The sequence below is a fragment of the Trachinotus anak genome, unplaced genomic scaffold (genome assembly GCF_046630095.1).
Source record: "Trachinotus anak isolate AG129_WGS33_773 ecotype Australia unplaced genomic scaffold, CSIRO_AGI_Tana_v1 ptg000013l, whole genome shotgun sequence".
In the NCBI taxonomy this organism is placed as follows: Eukaryota; Metazoa; Chordata; class Actinopteri; order Carangiformes; family Carangidae; genus Trachinotus; species Trachinotus anak.
The window spans coordinates 6,484,043-6,507,679 of record NW_027273864.1 but is presented as its reverse complement, the minus strand read 5'-3'; the positions used below and the strand labels follow the sequence as shown (position 1 = coordinate 6,507,679).

Genomic DNA, 23,637 nt, shown 5'->3' with positions numbered 1-23,637 from the left:
TGGCGGGTTGTGTAAGCCTCCAGTCACTCCCCCCCCCCACAGAGGAATTTGCATAGTTGTTGTGATATAACCGAAACTCCAACACCACGCTTTGAAGCTTGTCCACCGAAGCCGCAGCTGCCGGAGTTCGTCACGCCCATAAACGCGCACCATGCCCGCCGAAAAAGGTAAGATTGTTGCCCAATTGTTGCGCTGTGACGGAGTCGTAGAAAATATCCTAAAAGCTTAACTCGTGCGATAACCTCGGGAACCGAACTTCACTGGACTCCAGTGTGTACCTGCGCCTCAGTCATCAGACCAACTGTCGTCTAGTTTACAACGCGCAGCTTTCTAGCGCCTCTCTGACCTCTGTCCGGTTCATGGTCTTACGAAAACGTTTCATGCAGAATACCTAAGTGTTGTAAGTATTGTGTGTTTATGCAGTGGGATGGTCTCAGATCCTTGGACCCCTCTTTATGTGTGTGTGTTGCACTCCATTGAGTAACAATTGACTACCGAAATGCAGAAACATGACAAGCTGAAGCTCTGTCAAAAGTCCTACTCAAGTGAAAATACACTTAAGTATGGAAAACAAAAGTCCTTCTGCAGAAAAGAATAATCTGTCTGAGAAAATAACTAATGTATCAATGTGTAAAGGCCATTTTACTGCTGTAGCTGGTCTTCTGTAGGTGGAGTTAGTTTTGACTGCTTATTTTACTTCTAGATTGTGGAATAGTGGGTCCCAAGCTAGTGGTTGCGCCCCTGAATGGGCCAGAGTATAAGAATAAAAGAAGAATATAAATACATCTTAGAGGTCATGAGATGATTAATGGGAGCGAAAATATAAAAAATGTAAGTTCCGCTGCACAATTTAGTATCTTTGGGCGTCAGTTACTGAAATTAACCCATGTGAAATGTTTGAGAGGACAGGTGTGTGTGCACCACTCAGACATAAACATACTGAAGGTCGACATGTGTGAAATCAGACACAATCCAGGAGAGTGAACCGAGAACTCAGATTTTGTTTAGTCTGCAATGTTTGGCTGCCAAAACTGAGGCCTGTAAAATAAAAAATTTTTGCTCAGTTCCAATGTTTTTATATGTTTTTGGCTCTTCATACTCTCAAACAGCTTATCTGGGAAGCCATGTTTAGGAATTAATATCTTGAAAAGTATTGCAGTGGAAACATCCTATAGTGATCATGTCTGCAAATTAATCAGTATAAGCAGATGATTATTACAACTGATATTTGTTTCTCATGCAGAGCACCATCTTACTGACTTTTGTATATTTATTACATATTTATTACATGAATGCAAAGTAATGAAGGGTGAAAGCAATGCACTCTTCTGCTGCATGCCTGCTGCTGTCAGAGAGCAGCGAGGATAATTACAGGCTGTAAAAGTCTCATAACAGGAGTAGAGCAGGAACGGGAGTGGAAAGTAACTCACTGAGCAAATCACATGTACAAACACACACACACACACACACACACACATAGACACACACACACGCACACATAGACACACACACACACACACACATACACACATAGACACACACACACACACACAAACACACACTCACAGTGAGGCTGTTTTGGGAGAGTAGATGTTACACACTGTAGCAGCCCAAAAAACTAGTACAAGTATGTTGGAAGAGACCCTGTGACAGCTTTATAGTGATTAACTTACCCTGGACAGATTTAATCAGCATAAGTGGTTTATATTGTACATGTTCTCTGTCGGCTCATTTTACTGTAGGTCATTAAACTGTTAGTAGAAAGTGAGATTTTCATTCATTCATTCATTCATTCATTTTCCATACCGCTTATCCAAAACCGGGTCATGGGGGGAAGGGCAATCCCAGCTGACTTCAGGCGAGGGCGGAGTACACCCTGGACAGGTCGTCAGTCTATTGCAGGGCTAACACATAGACACAAACAACCATTCACACTCACACTCACACACCTATGGGCAATTTAGAGTCACCAGTCAACCTAGAACCTTCTTGCAGCAAGGCGTGAGATTTCCATGTCTTTTGTTATAATAGAGCAGGTCTAGGTGCTGTATAAATACTGTGACAGTATCAGAAGCTCAATCTACGGGATTGAACCCGCAACCCGTGTTCAGAAACTGTGCCTTAAAACAAGCGGTATAGACAAACGTAATGTTGTGATGTCACAACTATACAGTCACTGCCCTTGGCCATGCCCCTGCACAGCCCACCCCTTCCAAGGGATAGTCATGTTAGAGACCAGTGGCTAAAGTTTATTTTTCAGTGCTGATTGACCATCACCATTTGCATTTACTGGTGTTGTTTTACTGAGCTACAGTGGTAAGCTACAGTCTACAGGCCTGGCCGTGTGTCACTCAGAAAAATGTCTGCCAATCAGAAGAGAGGCTCAGAAACAGACAGAAAACACCTTGTTCATGCGAGAGCTCCAGAAAGAGGATGATAGAGGAGATGTAAAACTATACTTAAATGGTTTTCAATACTGAAAACCACAGATATAACTTAGAACAAGTGTAAAATATTGTAACTTTAATGCAAGCAATATTCTTTATTACCTTGTTATATCATCATCATACCTTTAGCAATACATTTTGGGTACAAAACACTTCTTTTCAGTATGTCCTCTATTCCAATAAACATACTGAAAACATGTTTATCCTTTATTTCTTAAAAGTCCTTTCAATGATCATTGAGGGGCAAAAAATGAAATCCTGAAATGGACGCTTTTCTGCCATAGGCAAAATATCTCTCAAGTCTGTGTCTCTTTCTGTGTGAAGGAAAACAGAAGGACAGCTTGTACCCGTAGTAACCATACATCCAGCAATCTCCATGTACATTTTATGTTCCCACTAGCTATCCCTTATACCACTTTGGTCCTATGAAAACACCCAAGATACGCTAGTACACCTTGTTTTATTCTTAATATCTTCCTGTTCATTGTTAGTAGAGATTTTAAATTTTGGCACAACATTGATAAAATATTGTATAAGAATTTTTTTTTATCATGTTGGTGCAAAAATATGGGACCTCAATATTATTGTTGTTTAGGAATTTTGCACTTTTACCAGATCTAGGACCTTAAATTAAAAATAAAATGGCATCCAGCACAGACTTTTAAAGGTCTTCCATCATACAATGTTTGGTGAGATGGGAACAATAAAAACATAGCTTCCCAGATAAGGCATTTTTGAGGCTATAAAAAAAGAATACATAGAATTTGAAAAGACATATTTGACAGGCCTTAGTCTTGAGATCTGTTCATGACAAGGCTTGATGGCTTACCTGCTTTGAAACGAGATGACCTGAAACATGATAGGGGCCCCAGTCAGGGACTGTTTTTTGTAAGATGTCACACTTCAAAAAGACTGAGAATCTCTGGTTTAATCTTTAACAATGTAATAAACAGACTTTATTAATTTAGCACTGCAGCCCTGAAATCTTGCAAGCTGTTTAACTTGTGATGGGAAAAGTCCCAGTTGTCTTATGCAGAAACATTTATTGAAGCTTGACTGTGGTGAACAGAGACGAGCAGTACAACTGAACACTGTGTAATGACACTCAGTTGTGAAGGTTGTATCTTTCTATCTTATCTACAATGCAGGGTGTATTTAAATCCTACAAAACCTACTGCATATCCAAATAAAAGATGTAAGATATTCTTCACAGCACCACAACACCTACAAGTACAGGGTGAGGATTCAGTTTGGCACCAAATTTTAAACAATAATTCATATTCACCTAAGTCATATTGTATATTTCATCCAATGCCAATGTCCTCCCACCAGAAGACTGTATCTCGTGATGCATTCACTTTGGCAATTGCTGATGGGCACTGGGCCAGCTTGACTCTTATCGCCTTTGAAACAAACACTATTAACTATTGCTTTTAGGACTTACTATTAAAGTATTACTTTATGGTATTCCACCAGTTCCCGACACCCCCGTGGAGGTCCTTGTTGATCTCTTAACAAAAGCCAAGGAGATAGCTGCATCAAGTGGTAATGTCCCAGACGAGCTGACAAGTCACTTGCAGAAGGCTCTGGACATAGCCAGTGGCCTGGATGACTACCTGGAGGAAATGACCACACAGGAAAGTGAACCTCTGGCAGAGCTATATAAGTATGTCCTAACTTTGAATACAGAATCATCCAAAGCCCAGAATAAGAATAATGAGTTAACTTTTGCTAATATCATTATTATTTGTAGAAAAACAGTTTCTCACGACTGGGACCAAGTGCACAAGGATGGCAAAACAACTTTCCGCCTTCCCAAGGAGTGCATCACTGGACATGTTGAAGGTTGGACATTTACACGTGTACTGCTCACTGTTCTTATATTCACTGGTTTACCATTTGATAACATGCTCTCTGGTGTGTTTTTGGCAGGCCAGGCCCTGAAGATGCTAGTTCGCATGAGTCAAGCCAAGAAGGTCCTAGAGATTGGGATGTTCACAGGCTACGGAGCTCTGTCCATGGCCGAGGGGCTTCCTGAGGATGGTTGCTTAATTGCTTGCGAGTTAGAACCATACCTCAAAGAGTTTGCTCAGCCCATTTTTGACAAGTCTCCACATGGCAAGAAGATTACTGTCAAAACTGGATCTGCCATGGACACCTTAAAAGTGAGAGAAGGAGACAACACTGTTGAATGAGAGGATTAAACCAAATTTTAAAGATACTTTAAAAGATTAGGAAACTAATAACATGTTCATGTTGCACTTTTCCCATTTAAGATTTATAATTGTGGGTGCTGTGTGTTACACTAGGTGCTTTGCATAAGCAGAGGGGTGTTAATAAGTTCAACTGTTGACACACGTGACAGGTTTTCTAATAACCATCTGTCCCTTCCAGGAACTGGCTGCTGCAGGTGAGCAGTTTGACATGGTCTTCATTGATGCTGACAAGAACAATTACATCAACTACTACAACTTTATCCTGGACAACAATCTGCTGAAATTGCGTGGGGTCATATGTATAGATAACTCACTGTTCAAAGCGAAGGTTTATCTTAAAGACAGCACAGATAGCAACGGACTGGCGCTTCGTGAATTCAACCAGTTTGTCTCTAGTGACCCACGTGTGGAGCAGGTATGTTTCAAATATTTACACGCTTGTATGTGTTTTTACAGATGTTCCTTTTTTATGTAAACAATATTCATCTTGTTCAAAGGTCATTATCCCCCTCAGAGATGGCATCAGTGTTATCTGCCGGGTCTCTGTGGCCTCTGAGTGCTCAAGGACGCAGGTACTGTTTAGATAACCCCTATGTTCAGCAGTATTGACATGGAATCACAGCTCTCTCACTGATCATGTGCGCTTATCTTATTTCTGTTTGTCAGAGTAAAGTAACAGATGATGAGGTTTTCCGTGGAGTCCAGGGGCGCCCCATCCTCGATCGGATGCGTCTTGATGGAAAGGTGGCCTACGTGACGGGTGCTGGTCAGGGTATAGGCCGAGCATTCGCTCATGCCCTGGGGGAGGCTGGTGCAAAGGTGGCTGTGGTAGACCTGGACAAAGTTAAAGCTGAAGCAGTGGCGAAAGAGCTCTTACTCAAAGGTATGGCATGTAAACACAGCAAGAACAGTAGTGATGCGCAGATTGCAGTAATATCCACGTGCACTTCAGTTAATCTGTGGACCGTGCAGATGGGTTGTGGGTGGGTGAAATAATATGTAATGTATGTGGAAAATATTAATTACATTCTCTAAAATGTGAACATGCTTTATGCTTCATTTTCCTCAGGCACAAATTAGACTCTGTGTTTGAACTGCTGAACTCGTTATGACTTATTATTTATTTTAGGCAGTGGCCAAACATTATTCAGAGCTTTTAAACTGTTCGTGTTCAGGAACTACCAGCAACATTCAGAATTTTAGTTGTAGAAATGTCCTATCCCCTAAGTTGGGCATGACATTCGGCAAAGGGCCACGGGCTGGAATCCAGGCCGCTGCGGTAAGGACTGAACTTTCATGGTATGTGCTCTATGAGGTAAGCCTCAAAAGAAAAGAACCTTTATAATAATTTGTTAGGGTGGGTGGCGTGGGGATTATTTATTCATACATGCAGATTCAGATAACATCAGGGCATCATTTAAGTATAGACTTCAGCGTGAGCTGCATATTTCAGTTTAAACTCCAAGCTGCCAGTAGTATAGGTAAAATAAAACTGAATTTGGTGCGCTCACAAAGAGAAATGGTGAAACTGTATTTAAGATAGGATAAGATACGATAAGATAGCCTTTATTAGTCCCACAGTGGGGAAATTCACAGTGTTACAGCAGCAAAGTGGCAGTTGACTGCCATATTGGGCACAGGCTTGCTGGTCAAATCCCCAACGCCCAATACACCAGGCTCTGAAACAGAGCTGTATTTTCACTTTACTTCCACGCAGTTGTGCTAGTTTTACCATGACTCACTTCTTGATTGGAGAAACAGGACTGATGCAACTAACCATTCTTTTTCATGATCAGTTAATCTGCTGATTATTTTCTTGATTATCATTATATGTAAGACATAAGGAAAACGCCGATCACTATTTATATATAACAGACCCAAAGTCTAAAACTCAAAGTTCACAGTGATGTCAAGATGAGCCAAAGCAGCAGATTCTGACATTTCAGATGCTGGAAACAACAAACATTCTGCATGTTAGCTTGAGAATTTACTTAATGAATTGATTATCAAAATACTTGCTAATTTGCCGCCCCAGTGGCTCACCTGGTGGAGCATGGTTTAGTCCCACCCACCACACCCTGGGTTTGAGCCGAACCCAATGCCCTTTGCTGCGTGTCATCCCTGCTCTCTCTCCCTGACTCTCCTGTCTCTCTCTCACTGTGGCTGGTTTCTGCAGTGTTACGCACATCCCCACACGGTCACATCAGTCAACACATCAAGACAAATGTAGTTTTGAGTACTCACCTGACCTAACTGTATTTGTGTTAAGAAAAAATATACTTCTTCTCTAACAGCTGTAGTTCTAATTGATGCTATAACAAAATCCAGGAGAGCCTCTCTAATTATTTAATTATTGATAATTAAAGTGGTTGTAATCATATGCTCTATGCTTCGCCCATAATGTACCCACGTCAGCCTGGGTTGTGAAATGGGTCCAAAGGAATTTAACCCAGAGGTATTAACTTGTCATAAATGAAATAGCTCATTAGATGGAACGCTTCCTGACAGACAATACCTGTGAAAAGATTCAGAGCGCTATGTTGAGACCGGTGAAACAGGTCAGTGTGCAGTCTCAGACGCATTAAATGTCATTCTGATGACTGCTCCTCTCAGCTTTAATGGAAACTTTAATGCATAGAATGCTGGCACACCTTGAACCTGTACACGAAAGCTTTAAACTCTTTACACTTATTCCAAATGTCATCAACTGTCATTGTCGTGATTTTTGGTTTGTGACCAGCAGATGGCAGCACAGTAAAGGATAAGATAGACTCTGCCTGGTCAAACATGTTCAACAAACTTCTGTCTGTGTGATTTTCCCTCTACTTTCCTCCTGCAGAATGAAATGTCCTACACATTAACAGGAGAGAAGCAAACTACAATTCAATAGTATTTTTGATGAAATTTGATTTTTTATTTTATTTTATATTTATTTTATTTATGCGCTTTATTTTTCATGTTTTAATTTTTTGTACATGTAATCAAAAATAAACTCTTAAAGTGTCCAATGATAGAAGTTGTTCATATCATGCATTACTAAAGGAACAGTGTATACATAGTTACATAGACACTCATGTTTTCTTTGATACAGGTATCAATGCCGTTTCAATCGCAGCTGACATTAGCAAGTCAGATGATGTCCAGAGGATGATTGACAACATTGTCTCCAAATGGGGAGCGATCCACATCGCTTGTAACAACGCCGGCGTCAACATGAACTCTGCCAGTGAAGACACCAGTCTGGAGGAGTGGGACCAAACCTTTAATGTCAACCTGAGGGGGACTTTCATGTGCTGCCAGGTGTGTACCACCACAAGACGGTTAATTCCTCACCTTATTGCACTAGTGTGATGTGAGAAAAATAGACTTATAACATGTAGAAATTTATTTTTAAAAAATACTCTTTGCTGTTACTGTGAAACACTATGTAGAATTATTTTATTTTTTCCACCAGACCTATAGGTTTTAGGAATAAAAGACAAAAGAACACAACGTCAAAATAGCACTAAAAAAAGCTTTTGGATGGTACACATTACATTATTATATTATTTTGCTGTAGCAGTGCTTGATGCCACAGTTCACTTAACTATGAGATACTCAGTTAAAATCATGTGTGAATAAATTAAATGTGAGGGTGTCTTTTGGAACCGGAATGATTGAATGTCTGTTTAACAGAAATAAAACAACAACAGGGACACAATTAGACACTTAAATAAATGCGTGATAAAGACTTTTTGTTTTTCGTACAGATCATATCAACTTTGTAATGGGAAAATGATTAAACACATACACACGTGTTGAAAAAACACATTTTCTACTTTGGTACCAGGAGAGCCCACATTGTTCTGCTGTCTGTCCTGTGAAAAGCATGTATCTCCAAAGCATCAAGTTTCAGCATAAGCATAAACAGGCTTCAGCTTTGTGACAATCCTGCAGAGATACTAACTGGGTTTTTACATGGCTTTAGAAGTAGGAGAATTTTCTCGTCCCATAAAGGAAAACGTCCTCATAATTTTATCTGAAACATTTAAAAGCAACAAATCTGACTGGACAACAATGGTTCCACAGACACAGTACAGCAGGTACAAATGATTGAAAGCCACAGAGCCACAATGGTAGATGGCAGAATTTTGCTACTTATAAAATAATCTTTAGTAATGGAAACTTTCCTAAAATTAACAATGGTAATTGTGTAAATGCTAGTTACAAATATTTCTGTATTTCTGTCATCAGTTTAAAATATGCTGAAAGAACCTAATTGATCCTTGATCACATATAGCTTCAGTAGTCTATCTCTGTCAAGACTAATTAGAGTATGACCTAATTACTGATGGCTGCTCTGTACTTACTAAATTTAGTTCCAAGCTGTCTAGTTTGATATCTAGAATATATATATATATATATATATATATATATATATATATATATATATATATATATATATATATATATGCTCCACCACTCCTTATGTGCAGCTTTAAAATCTGCTAGCGTGCACCAAATGTTGTTTAACCACTATGTGTGTCTCCAAGGATAAACTACATGTTTTTGTGTTGATCTGTGCTCAGGCTTTTGCGCAGCATATCAGTGCCATAATAAGGTGTTTAATGTGTCTCATCTCCCTGAATCCTTGCCTTAGGCAGCAGGTCGAGTGATGTTGAAGCAAGGATACGGCAAGATTATCAACACAGCCTCCATGGCCAGTCTAATAGGTGAGTGATGATTCTATTCCCCCACTCTCTCTCTCTCTCTCTCTCTCTGGAGCCCCTCCATGTCTGCTTTTAATCTCTCCATTTGGCGTGGAGAGTTAGGCTGAGAGGAGGAGGGGGGAGGAAGTAGAGAGTTAAATACATTTGTGCCGTACAGCTATGTGTGGGAGTATACATCACATTAAATAGTTTTTATCATCAGGCAGAAAGTCGTCATATCTGACTTCAGATCATTGCATTTGTGAAGCTGGGAGAAGAAAGAAAACCAGCTTTAAGTGCATCTTACAGTTTTCGTGTTTATGAGAAAACTTAAAGTGAACCTGCACATTTAAAACGGGATTAGGCAGCTTTTCTCTTTGCAACTTTTACCCCAGTTAAACTGTTCTATAGAGATGCATCCACCCCTGCATACAGTAAGCACAGCAGGAAATACAAAGTGTTGTGATTGCGTCTCACTGAGGCGGTTTTGCATCATAATAAACATCCCCTCTCTGCGGAGCTGTCTGGAGGATGTGGAAGGCAACCTGAGGTCCAACTTGGGAAGGGAGGGTTCCTGTGCAACGGCAAAACCTCAGCCTGTGCCAGCGGCCTTGTTTGAACAGCGGAAGACACTTTTAGAGTCTAGTGAGAGCCTAGTAAAAGCCTTGTAATTCGCAGCACCGGTGTAATATTCCTCCTCCAACAGGTTCCTCCAGAGGAACAGCAACACTTCATCAGCAGTATAGTCAAATCGCCAGTAAACCGCTGTGCCATATGGGCCCCAGTCCCGACTGCAGGGGCAATCTGTAAAACAGGAGCATGCTGGTAAATAGAGGCTGGCATAAAAAAAATGATCAATTACTCACATTACGTACAGTCCTTCAGGAATTTACTTTATTGGTCTGGACATCTGTTGTAATATTGTCATAATGTGTAATCAGATGGGACCTGTTCAAGCCAAGTGGAAGCCCAAAAAGCAGCAGTAAATGCCCAATTAAAATGCACAATGACAGCTTTTTGTCCATCTGCTGAATAGAATATATGTGTGTGTGTGTGTGTGTATGTATGTGAGAGAGAGAGTGTGTGTGTGCATGGAGGGGTTGTTAGTGGGCACACACACAATCTCTCTCTCACATACACACACACACACACACACACACACACACACACAATTCTGAATGACACCCGGACAGGAAATATCTAAGTTGGTATGGTCACGCTGCACAGTGACCTTACTGAGGGATTTGTGACTCCCACACACGTACCTGCAGATCTCAGCTGCATGGTGACGTACATTTGCACCATTATGGGAAAAGAGTGCATCATTTGAACTCCTTATCTGCTCAGAAGAATTCAAAACTTAAAGGCGTGCCTGATAAAGAGCATGTTTTCTTCCACTTGAAATGGGCAATAAGTAGCAGGGTGAATGTTAAAGAGGGCTTTGGTGAATGCTCTCCTTCTGCCTCCTTTTTCCTTCTCTGGGGATTACTGCTCTTTAAGACGGCAAAAACATCAATGCAGGTTTATTTAAAGGATGAAGGCATTTTCTGAATGGTATTTGGGGGCCGTATCATCAGGTCTTGAGTGAGGATTAGTGCTGTTAGGCATTTTGAGCTGTGTTTCCTGTCCTGATAAGTCGGATTTCACCTTCAATCTGCTTGTAAGCCCTGGGCTCTTCTCCTCCTCGCCTGCTCCTCTGAGGTCCTAGCCTACCCTTATCCGGCCCTGCCCAGCCCAACCTTACCTTCCTCTTCTATCTCGCCACACTCTACAGAATCCCACTCAACCACACTCGCAACTATGATGCCGTTCTCCTTCCCTTTTACATCTTATTTCTTCAGTACCTTGCACCTTCCGCCTCCTGTCCTGCACATTTTCCTCCTTTTTTTTTTATCTCAGCAATATATGCAGGATGCTCCGGCCTTTTCTCCCCAGGACCGGTCCCTGCCTCTTTGCAGCTGGCCAGTATTTATCATCCCGGTCTCACACTGAAGCCATTTGGCAGTCAGACCGGCAGGTGATGAGGTTAACTGCTAAAGTTGTATGTAACTTGGAGCCTTCCTTGTGATGATTAATCAACCAGCAGAAAATGAGCCCCTGTCCCGGCATCCCATGCAGTGTGCAGCATCTGTGATGGTCAAAGCAAACAAATGGCTCCCTGCCTTTGTTGCTGAGGACAGAGCATAACTGGACATTATAAGCAATTAATTTTACATGGCTTTATCCGCAGAGTCCCCCAGCAGCTAATGGAAGAGCTTTTATGTAGTGTCCACAAGAAAGTGCATGGGCTGCAGTATACAGTAAAATGTATAGGTTGTTAGCCTCCTTGGAGGAAGGAACTATTGTTATTCTCCTTTTTCTTGAGTAAAAAAATGAAACACGCAGAACATTTTAATGATTACCTGAGAAAAGAACATACCGTTATTAATGATGCAATGAATGTTATCTTTAAGAATCGCTGTGTTTGTCCATTTTAAGGCGACTGATTGTCTTTCCTCTGCCCTGCAGTCCCCCATCCCCAGAAGCAGCTCTCCTACAACACATCCAAGGCTGGAGTGGTCAAACTGACTCAGACTCTGGGCACCGAATGGATTGACAGAGGAGTGCGTGTCAACTGCATCTCGCCGTAAGTGCCGTCTATTCTTGGCCCGCTTCTCTTTTCTGGTCCACCTTTCGAGTGTGGTAAAGGGATTGAGCTGCAAAAGGAAGTGGTGATTAGTGTGTTTGCTTTCATATGAAGAGCCCCATTTGAGAATGATGCACTAATTTAAGTCCTCAAACAATGCATCAGTGCTTAATTAGATGACGTCTTGAGGGATGAATCAACCAAACACTTGCTCTAATTGTTCTATTCAATTAGGGAATCAAATTTGCAACCTCACTCCAAGTGTCGCTGCAACAATAGCGCCTTGTTTGTATCTATTTGTCTGTGAAGCTGAGCAGTGGGAAGAAAAGAGGAGAACACAGGAAGGGCTGTATGTGTGTAGGGGCGAGTGTGTGTGTGTGTGTGTGTGTGTGTGTGAGTGTTAAGTGGAGCATCCCTTAGCCCCAGCCATCCCTGAGCAAATCCGTCCGGTGGCACCGGGCGAGCCAGGCCCAGTCACAGCCCCAGAACAAAGCCCTCACACACCCGCCGTGCTCAGCCTTATTTATCGGCAGCTTGTTTGCTAATTTTAATTTGCAAAGAAGCAATTCTCTCTCCCCTCGCTAACTGGGTGTCTCAATGGGCTGCTGATTTCTTTGAAGTGACAGTCGGTAAATATGCATAAAAAAGGGACACAATTAGCGCTCACGAGGTTGACTGGAGCCTGATTCCATTGGCAACTTTAGCCGCAGCGGTGATAAGCTGCATTATCTAGAAAATTGGCTGAGGGAAAACAGTACCTCTGATTGCCAGGAAAGGTTCCAGATAACAGGGCAGCTGAAGAGAAATATAATTGAGGTGGAATATGTTAACCAAGGTGTCACACGCTCCTTGGAAGTGCTAATTTAGCCAAATGCTGGAATTCCATATCAAGGCACCGGGATACATTGAACAATGATTCAGACCACGCGGCTTTTAGTCACTGTCACGTCGATTATGTAGAAAGTCAGAAGTCGTCTCATATTAGGCACAAGCCGGCGTGTTGACATATTTATTCAAATGTAAGCTCTGTGATATTTTACTGGAGGAGGTGGAAGGAACTGCATTTGTTGTGACACAGAGCTGTCGGACGACAATGTGGCCACACACAAAAATAAAAGCAGCACACCTGTTTTCTCATGAATTCAACTTAAGCACAGCGTCAGCTCTGCAGGCAGTTCAAGCACATTTCAATCAGGAATATGAGGGAGTTGCATATAATAAGCAGTTAACCAAAGGCTATGAGCAAATTATGCCAGACGTCCCCTCATACCCGTGGGCTCTTCCTGAGATGTGCTAGTCATCAAAGTGCCACCAGTCCCACAGTAAATATCAGAGATGCCATGCCATGCCCTTTCTTCAAAGGATAATTGGGTTTATTTTTGTCACCAAAGTGGTGGCTCTGAAACAATGCTGTCACTCCTGGCTCTGAACTGTGATGCCTTCTGATTTCATTGTGTGTGTGTGTTTTTTTTTTTTTTCTTTCCTCCTTCTCTCGCACTTTCTCTGTCTCTCTTTTCAGGGGGATTGTTGACACCCCTCTCATCCACTCGGAGAGTCTGAGGCCTCTGGTGCAGCGCTGGCTGTCAGATATCCCTGCTGGTAGACTGGCTCAAGTGACAGACCTGCAAGCTGCAGTGGTCTACTTGGCATCTGACGCCTCCGACTACATGACAGGGCATAACTTAGTCATAGAGGGTGGGCAAAGTCTGTGGTAGAGGGGGTAGATGAAGAGATGAAAACTTTTTTCCTCTTCACTCTCTTGGGATTTGTCTCAGAAATAGGTGGCATTCTCATTATCTCCCTTTGACACATTCACAGCAGTATTAACTTTTTGGTCAGCAATCGTCTATTTTATGGCGTGGAAAACAAAACCGTATCATGTTAAGAAATAAAAACGGTGTAAAAGCCACCAGTCTTCCTGTCACCCAGTGGAGATTTGCTGACTTGTTTAAGAAAGGTCCAAGAGTGAAAAAGAAAACAGTAACTTTTCTTTCAAACCCATCCGGATTGTTTTGTCACAATTTCCTCTATGTATTCTGTTGACATTTTTTATGCATTGAAGTCTGTTTAAACACAGTTTTGTTGAATGTGACTGACAGTGTCTTAACCGCCACTGAAAGAAACTTTTTTTTTTTCTATTGTATCAAAAATGCAGCGCACACTGGAAAATTTGAGTTGTTTTAGTTTATTTTCTTAGCAACATTTTATACAAATGCAATTCAATGTGTTCTACTGGATAATTAAAGGAATGACAGTTGTGATGAACAAAGGGGAGGCTTCTGTTTGGTTATGTAAAAATCACTCATGCACTATACTTGTACTGATGCACAAACTGCCACATCTAAGCTGAAGTATCTGCTGTATGTTACACTGTATATACTGGCACCAGGAGTAAAACTTGCCTATTAGCTTTAAATGCCCTCATCAAATCACACAAAGTGCTGAACACAGAATGATCGGTTCAGTGATGACCACCAGTTCACATTCACACCAGCACAGGATAGCAGTGAGTTGTATTGTGCGCTGTCTGCAGCTTGACTTAGCACTCCCCCTGGACTCTTGTGTACCATATGCAGGATTACAGTATCCCAGTCCACCTCTCTCCAGCTCTTTCTTGCCAAATGGGCCCCACAAGTGGTGCTTGTGAGTGCCATCTTAATTGCTCCATTAACTGTTTGTGTGCTGAAAAACAATACTTAAAGGAAAGGTTAGCTGAGGACATAACCCCAGTCACTGCAATTATGAGAAAAGTAGTGGCCAATTAGCACTCTGTGCAATGTGACACTGTTGGTGTTTATGTGAGTAACTTCAGTTTCTCACTGTTAGTGACCGTACTGTGATTTACATAATTGGGGGATTGGTCATTAATGGGGATGGCGTGTGAGAGGATCCCATTAAGATATGGAGTGAGATCTGATCATCTCCTCTGCTCTCTGCTCTTTATCTTCAGCTGTATTGGCACATTAGGAATTATTGGAATTCTTATCCTCATATTCCACAGTAAAATATCAAACTTTTGCACAATATGTGCTTGCAAGATTTTACTAAATTGTTCAAAACAAGGCAACTTTTCCTTTTTTTTAAGGCAATTTCCACCTCTTGCCACTGAGGGGCAGTATAAAGACAGGCAGCTTCAGCACTGACACAAGGACACAAAGTTACAACAAGAGGTTATCGCATTATTTTTAAAGGTAATAACAGTGAACTCTGCCTTATGTGTATGTGAGGAGACTATGATAAAAAATGAACACCACTCCAATTCTAGTATGCAAACAGCTGAACATGAGAGACAGAGAAATGCTGAATAAATACTAATATATCTTCAATTAAATGTGGTTTGATACTGGATAGTTACATTTCAAATGCATTAAAAAGTATAATTATATCCATCAATATTTCAAGAGAAGATTGGAATAGTTCTTAAAGTTTAGAGGAAATGAAGTGCAAATATGAATGAATATAACACTGATAAAGTTCAGTATACACTAGCATCAACAGACCAAGTTAACCATTAACCATTTGTATTTTTCCTAGTTGCATAAGTGTGACATTTGGACACAACGTGGTTAGTTTTGACAGTTACTGCTAATAAAAGTGACTGTTGCATCCCCAAGTCTATCAGCAGGAATGCAAAAAGTTGTAAAACCAAAACCTTTTTTACTCTTAGCCCATGTGTTTCTAGCCATTCACTGTCATTGTGCAGTAGCAGTGTCTAAACAATTGTTTTGCCGTCATGTTTTGCACCATATTAAACTCTTTCAAAGCCCTCTTGGAGAGGTCTTGTTTTCCTTTACAATTGCAGTCAAAAGAACCAAATCTATAATTTGAGCAACAAAATGGGAGATCTCCTCGAACACCAAATGCCTGCTCCATGAGGTGTAAGTGATCTCGAATCCATTATTTATGACCTCCTTTTGCTACCATTACACTGAAGAGTGGGACCCTGTTGTACATTGCGCTGTTGTACTAAACAGTTCTCCAACAGGAAAAGGCACTTGCACGTTCTTCAAATCAGCTTTGATTAATGCTTGACTCAGTCACGGCAGGCAACATTTTACAGCAGCAGCCGTTCAGAGGAAGACCTGGGTCAACGCCGAACAACACGATGAGGCAATGTGTGTTGCTGAGCAGGCTGTGTCCTGGTGACAAGAATGCCCAAGGGTTTATGGATGACATATTAACATTTGACAATATCAATACACTTTTATTGATGGATTACAACGTCCTGTTACATACCCACTCAGTGAGGTGTTTGAAGATGAAATGTTATCCCTTATGAATTGAGTTGAGCCCCCTGATGCTATCATCAGAGGTAGGACTCTGCGACAGCTAAAGGAAAATGTCAACATTTATCTTCTAATAAGGGCTGGTAGTGCTGTGTGAACTTCAAACTTAATGACCCAAGACGATTTAATTTGACTAATTACCTGATGGGAAATTCTGATCTTCATTGCGGCCAAATCACTTGGCCATTTTAAAATATATGTGAAACTTTAACTTAGGTGTCAGCCCTTGCTTTAAAAGCTCATTTATGTACGTTAAGAAAAGGTTTCAGTCCATTTTTGAACAAAGACAGCAGTTGGAAAAGATAAAATAAATGCAGCAGCTACTGTATCTTGCAGTTGTTACAATCTGTAGACTGATATTTCATCTGCACAGTTGTTCTTGTTTTATTTATGAATATATAAAAAAAAGTAGATTTATTTTTGTGACTGAATACTGTGTTGCACTTATTGCAATAGTTTCTTTCTTGCAAGGAGATAGATGAGAAGATCAAAGCTACTGCCAACAACTGGCTAGCTTAAATTTGCTTAGCTTAGCATAAAATCACAACTAGTCTCTTTTTTTACTTTTTTTTTTTTTTGCATCAAACAAAGGAGATATACAATGTCATTTAGTAAGCCTTAGGTTTGCTGGTAGATGTTTGTTATTTCAAAACATCCGTCCGTTTACCCTGCTTTTTGCAAAGCTAAGCTAAAAGCCTGCTACAGCTGGCTTCATATTTAGCATACAGATGCGGGAGTTGTGTCCATCTTCTCTTGGCAAGAAAGCAAATAAGCGTTTGTTTCCCAAAATGTCAAACTATGCTTCTATTAAGACAGAAACACAACCAACACACCAGCACAAAAAATAATTGCAGTTCATGTGTGTTTATTTAATTGAATTTCCTTTAACCAAAACACACTGGCACCAGCTATTGACTGTTGTTTCATTTTGATCACGAGATGTTGCATCAAGTTTGATGAGCCCTTCGTGTCCTCATGTGGTTCTGTGCTGCGCTTGACTCGATGAAGGCACTGGATCATTGTCTACCAGAGTTTGATATCTCATGTGTTATTCATTGAAAAGCTGTTTTGCTGTTTGCTCTCCTTGTGCTACCTGCTGACTTTACATAAGGTCACTTTAACTGGCTGCTGTGTGTACTCAGAAGGACTGCCAATAATTAAAAGTACAAGGGCTTTGTCAAGCTGCATTATTAAATTGTATTCTGTTTGAATGCTTGAGAGGTGACTTGCACAATCAGGCTTTATTACGAGCTTTTTTTAAAACCGCAATCATGTTTCACATACTTTTGTTTTGTCCCAATTTAAATTTTTGGCATGAAAACATTGGATTTTTCATAATCAAATCAAATACATCATTATCACATCATAACATACCTGATGTGTTTTTCTTTCATTGTTTGCCATGAATACAATAACACAGATGTGTTGCTGTTGCTTTATCAATCACAGAACTAGACTGATAAGCAGCAGCGCTCTATTTCTTTTTTCTTTACGTGACACAACTTTGATACTAATGTATTTACCCAACATGATTATGATTGTTTTAGTCAAAGATACCTCCTATGGCATCTCAAGAGGTATCTAAAAAACAATTCAAATGTCCACATCCTGTATCCACATTGTAAATGTATCAGGCTTTTATTCAACATTAATACCGAGCTTGGGAAACATTGCACTCCGAGTTCTCTAATTACAATGCAGCTAATGTATTATTTCCTCCCCATGTGGGATTACTTTCATCTTTCCCATTAAGATGCACATTTTGTTTGGATACTCAAATTACAAACCCCATATTAAATCTGACTGTGCAAAAGGCATTGATCATAGCCCCGATAGCTGCACTCCAACTTTGATTTAATTTGCACTTCCATTAATATCTATGAGACGTCCGATTGTCGTCTTGGGCATATTGATGGTATTGTAAGCCCTGCCTTCATATAATGTTCCCCAGCGGCAATGAGGAAATGTTACAGAGAATTAGGCCGAGAAGCAGGCTCAGTGGAACTGGCACTGCAGTCGGAAATTCATTACCCTAATAAATAGAAGGGGAAAAAGCAAGAATCTTAAGAGAAATTTCTCTCTTCCCCCTCTCTCTCACCACAAAAACACAAAAAAAGCCCTTACTTTGGCCTGAGAGTGGATGACTGTAAAATAGGTGCTTCTTATTATTGCTGCCTGCACACCCAAGGGTCTTCTTGGGGCCTTGAGACATCTTTAAAATGTGTGCAATGATTCAATAGAAAAGCAGTCACTTACTGCCTGTCCATCACGAGGCTTTATGTCTACACACTGGGCTATTTGGATATATGTGGCTGCATTTCTTTGCTTATTACATTAATGAGAATGCAGCCTAAATCTCATTAAAATCCTGAATGAAGTGACATTATTAAAAGAAAACATAATACAATTCCAGTAGTAGATTCAGTCAGAGCTAGATAAGTGTCAAGCCATGCTGATTTCTTATGTTGATTAATGAAGTGCCAACTGAGTATATGTACTGTTCCCTTCCTTTGTTGAAACCTTGACATGCTGTTTTCTATGGGGAAAACACTTCTGGAGCCAAGAGACATGAGTTATGCTGTAATTAATGCAATCATGAAGATGAAAATAGCTGTTGTTGCAACTAGAAAACGACAATGAAGAGCGTGTGAACCAAGGAGGGAGAAGATTCATCGTTAGGTGACTGCGTTCAGAGACTGCGCTGTCCTCTGAGACCCTCTCCGAGGCTCAACAGTGTATCTTTCAGTAAGCAGCGTCTCTGAAACAAATGTGTTTTACTGCATCGCTCATTTCCTGTAGCACGGCTTTTATTCTAGACAACTGCAAGCTTTTTCAGTGGATGGCACAATTTCCCTTTTTGTTTTCAAAAAGGGGGAGGGCTCCGCTTCTCTTACGATTCTGCCAGAGTGATTCATTTGCAGGTCATTAAAAAACTCGTCTTTTGAAAGCGTTAGGCTGCTCAGGTGGCGAAGCCTGTGCAGGGGAGACATGTCGTAAATAAAGGCAGCTACATTTCAAATGCCATAAATAGGGGACACCTAAGGACCTTGCATGATTGCAGACATCTAATCATTTAATTTATGCGTGTCTAAAGGAGCCCTCATTAACATTCAAGTAGCACTCATCTGTCTAGCGGGATCATTCCGAAGGCTGCATCACTCTCAGATGGAACGTATCTATTTGGGCAACACAGCATGGCTACACACTCAGCAAGCACCTTCTCGCTTTCTCCCTCAATGTCATGAGAGACACAGCATGTAACTCTCATAACTTACAGTGTGTGATTTGTGATCCAGTGATTGTGTTGCTGTTATGTGGAGAACCGTTTGACAAAGTTAAAGTCATATTCTCTAGGTCACAATACAATGTTGAGCCTAACACTTCTGGCTGTGTTGCAGCAAATCATTTGACCTGATCTCAAAGCAGCCTGGACAAAAGGTGCGTCTTGGAGTGTATTTGCAGACAATTATCAGCAGCCTTTTGATGAAGATAACTGAAGCCTGTGATGTTTATTTTTGAAGACTGTCTGAAGTCTTTGTTAGCACTGCGATATTGTAACACACCTCAGCGTCTGCACAGCAGATGCATGCATGACAGGGACTCAATAATAATTGGCGTGGATTGCTTTTGACACGTGCTTGTTGCTGACAGCTGCTTTGTTCTATGGTCAGATTTCATATTTAACACATCAAAGAGTTGGGATACTTCACACTCTGCTAAGGACTGATAGCAAGTCTGACACTTTGCTGTTGAGAAAGGAGAGAGTTGGTCTTGGTGGTAAAGAATAAAGTCAAGTTGCATTCAGTGTTCCTTTCTTCACTTTCCCGCCAAATAAATGAAGTTATACTCAGGCAGTCTTTTTCAAGAAACACAGTAAACAACATAGAGGAAGTGTCATGTTTACAGCTACAATGAAAGAATCATTGGCATGAAATTCCTGCTACAAAGAAGTAGATTTAGAATTGTAACAAGGTTTAAAACCTTGCATGAGTAGTCTGTAAACCATGGATTTCATAGCTGTTACACTGTGCAAGTGTCTGTCCAGTAAGAATGTCTTACAGTTAGGTGATGTATATCAGTGAGATGGTTAAAAAGAAAATAACTGACCTTTTACTACACCCATCCCATAATCAGCAACTGTCCACTCATAGCTTAACAAAATTAACTGGACACAACAGGCCTGTCAAACCTTAGTGGCATACTGGACAGCCTAAGTAAAACTTGAATTTCTAGGTCCTGTTCCAAAAGTAAGAAAACCTCAGTCCAAGTCCCACTGACATTTGTAACTAAACTAATAATCACAAATCCAGCCTTGAAAGAGAGCCTCAACAATACTGCATGTCATGTGGTTCGCTTTATATGTTTAGATAAGGATGGTAATTAAATACTTAATATTATTTATTCAATATTTCTGTGTTTTAATGGCTTTTAAGGAACACCATATCTCATGAGCCCATGGGCTAGACATCACAGCTCAATAAAAGAGGCAAGTATAAGTGACAAGTGGAGTCAGCTAAAACGTTTCTGTAGTAACAGCTGGACAGAGAAAACAAAATATGCTGTAACAGTAAAGCCATGTTGGCCAATCAGAAGCCTAAAAAAAGGTATCACCAGTTTTGGTAGGCAAGCAACCCAAAAAAATTTCCCTGTCTACACAACAACACTCAAAACAGACTTTCTGAAAGTCTTTACCCTGGTTGGAGTTTGTAAAAGGTCCATTTTCAGTCACCTAAAATGAGGTTTGCATGTGGACGAAAGGCCAACACATAGAAAAAGCTATACCTTAAAAAAAATACCTCTGGGCAGGACCTTAGAAAATGGAAAGTAAACCACAGGAACATGTTTATTTCAGAGAGTCCAAGGAAAAATAACTCTAAAAAAAGCTTCATGACTTCAGCTTAAGTAAGAGCAATACTTTGTATTATAGAGTTTGTAGGGTAGTCTTTTTTTTTTACCAAATTGAAAGACATGGATTAAACAGTGTTTATCTGCAATAATATAAGCTATTAGTAATTCCAGCTAACTAGCTTACTACCTAGTGACCATGTCTGACCAAGGCCAATTATCATCATTACCTAAATACAGTACTTTGTAGGGTTACAGATTACATGTTTGTGATTAGTACGCATATCTCCACAATGTGTGCAAGCCAAGGAAGCATGCTAAAGTAGTGGGTAGGGTTAATGTTAGCTCCGTCGGGCTGTTTTGGATCTAAGGAAGTTTACACTCCAGCCCCTCAGCAAACTAGCAATGTTTTCAAAATACATTAGTTACTTCTCTTTCAAATCTTGAAATAGGTTTATCTTGGACTTTTGCTTGTCATACTTAAAATATTGTGTAATTCTTTACATTGTCTGTCAATTTATGAAGGATCAGATTTTTTTTAGCCTTCACTTCAGTCTTTTAGCATTAATGCACATTTAAAACATTCTCATTTTAATAGAAGCAAAATATTACAACAATAGCATGTAGCCATGGCAAAACTTACAAAAAATGTGTTCTCAACCAACTCATAGAGCTTATGTTAGCTTAGTTAGCTAGCCTGCTTAATGATAAACTGCTAATCACAAGGCCACTTTTCCCTGCCTTTGTGTGAGATCAAGCTTGCATATGATCAAGTCAAGACTTGAAAACAAGGAGAGACTGATCTTGAGTCAATGCAGCTCTCATTAGGTTTTAGTATAAACTGCGAGTGCCTGGAGGAAAGTGTAAGTATTGTGGGGCAATGTGATAAGTCCCCTCATCAGCCTAGAAGCCCTGCAACACCCCCACTTTATAAGGTAAGGCAAAGCAAGGCGGGGGCCTGTTAATGGGCTGGAGTTAAACACCACATTTTAACCGATGCACAAGGAGTGAGAGAGGCATGCTCGTCTCTATAGGCACTATCCAGCAGCATTTTGATGTCTCTAACAAGAACACAATAAATTGTTCCTCATTATTCAGTAATTAACTCCAATGCGCTGGGTCCCCATCCCCCTGCGCCACGCTCTAAATCACCACCCTCCTCCCCTCTTCTCCTCCTGCTGCACAGCTCTTTAATTTCCTCTATGCTGTGGGGGGTGTGGGCAGGAGAGGGTGGAAGGGGGGGCACACACAGCTTGATGCACTCCATCATCCCCTTGCCACCCTCCTGTCACCCCTTCGCCCTATCCCAGCCGCACCCTCCTCCTCCCCACCTTCTTTCCATCCCCACACCAGCTCCTCATCAGAGTGTGCTCTCCCTGCAGGAAACCACCTGGTTAAAGCAGGGACAGGTCACCTGAGCTGGGACGACGCGCTTCAGTCACGTTCAACATAGTGAGATAGCTAGTGCCTTGTACTATCAAGGCATCAAAATTCGCCCCTGGCTCTGTTCGCTGTCTTTTCACGGGGCTTTCCCCTTCCTCCTCTGCTCTTAATTGTTAAAATGAGGTCATTAATTGGAGACTGAGTCAAATCACCTGTCATTTCAGCGGGGAATCATCCTCTGATTGAAAGGTATCATAAAAACCTGCCCAGGGCCTGGTTTTTGCAGTGCCTGCTGGGAGCTCCCTTTGTGCCTTGACGATCTCCGCCCATGGGCACACAACTCACTTTAGTTTCTGTGGCGGAGATTAGGCGGGTAGTCTTGGGTGACACACATCCACGCGCGTGGCCCAAATATAGATTCAAGAGAGTCAGTAGTGTCAGGCGCAATTCCTGGAGGATGTTGTGGGGAGTGTTCGTTTTCCACTGTACTATTAACGCCCCTGACCTAATTGAGGATGATGCATACACACACCACTTCGCTATATGAGAGTGAGGTCAGGTTCATTTGAGGGGGTAATTGTGAAATTGGCATGTAAACTAGGACAATAGAACAAATGACAAAGAATGAGGACAGATGACAGATTTCTTGATAGATTTATAATAAATTTAGACATGTCCTATTGCATTCACAGATGCAGCATAGTAATCCAACTAAAACTAAATGGAATAAAGTTCATGATGATCTGTGTTTGACAATACTTACTTCTAATGTCATAGTTTGGTGGAGCTGAATGTTGTTTTCTCAGACATCATACTGTTTTGCTCTAACAATGCTCTGCATCATGGGTGTAACTGCAAAAGAGGGTTATGAGAAACACATGCATCAAATATTTGAAATGACGTCAACTTAAATGCACCAAAACATTCTTCACCTTGTGACAGCTACACTGCACAGCAAGGTACAGAAAGCGGTACTCTCAGGCACTTAAAAATGCTCCATTTACTTAAGAAAATCACATTGAATATGTTGGCAATATTAACACAGAAAGACCATTAGAAAAACAGCCCTAAATTATTCTGAAGGCACAAAGCTACATAAAGCTTCAGGACCCCCATTTTCCACATGGACCTAATCTTGAGGAACAC

At 40.9% G+C, this 23,637-nt stretch overlaps 1 protein-coding gene across 2 annotated transcripts; it reads left to right on the top strand.

The window, feature by feature from the left end:
- The first annotated feature begins 2 nt into the window (after positions 1-2).
- On the top strand, positions 3-14,247 carry LOC139630802 (galactitol 2-dehydrogenase). 2 transcript variants are annotated; one of them, XM_071494526.1, is made up of 11 exons: positions 3-167; positions 3,924-4,113; positions 4,201-4,292; positions 4,380-4,612; positions 4,842-5,078; positions 5,161-5,235; positions 5,330-5,546; positions 7,755-7,963; positions 9,303-9,375; positions 11,860-11,977; positions 13,497-14,247. In XM_071494526.1, the coding sequence occupies exons 1-11, from the start codon at positions 152-154 to the stop codon at positions 13,690-13,692; spliced, it is 1,656 nt and encodes a 551-aa protein (XP_071350627.1). In that variant the 5' UTR covers positions 3-151; the 3' UTR covers positions 13,693-14,247. The 2 variants fall into 2 exon arrangements, with proteins under 2 accessions (XP_071350627.1, XP_071350628.1); XM_071494527.1 differs by lacking the exon at positions 3-167 and adding an exon at positions 200-400.
- Positions 14,248-23,637: the final 9,390 nt, after the last annotated feature.

Excerpts from the sequence above, each read along its gene's own strand:
- LOC139630802 (XM_071494526.1), top strand. Across the intron at positions 4,293-4,379 it reads CATCACTGGACATGTTGAAG|GCCAGGCCCTGAAGATGCTA; the intron begins GTTGGACATTTA and ends TGTTTTTGGCAG. Across the intron at positions 7,964-9,302 it reads GGACTTTCATGTGCTGCCAG|GCAGCAGGTCGAGTGATGTT; the intron begins GTGTGTACCACC and ends TCCTTGCCTTAG.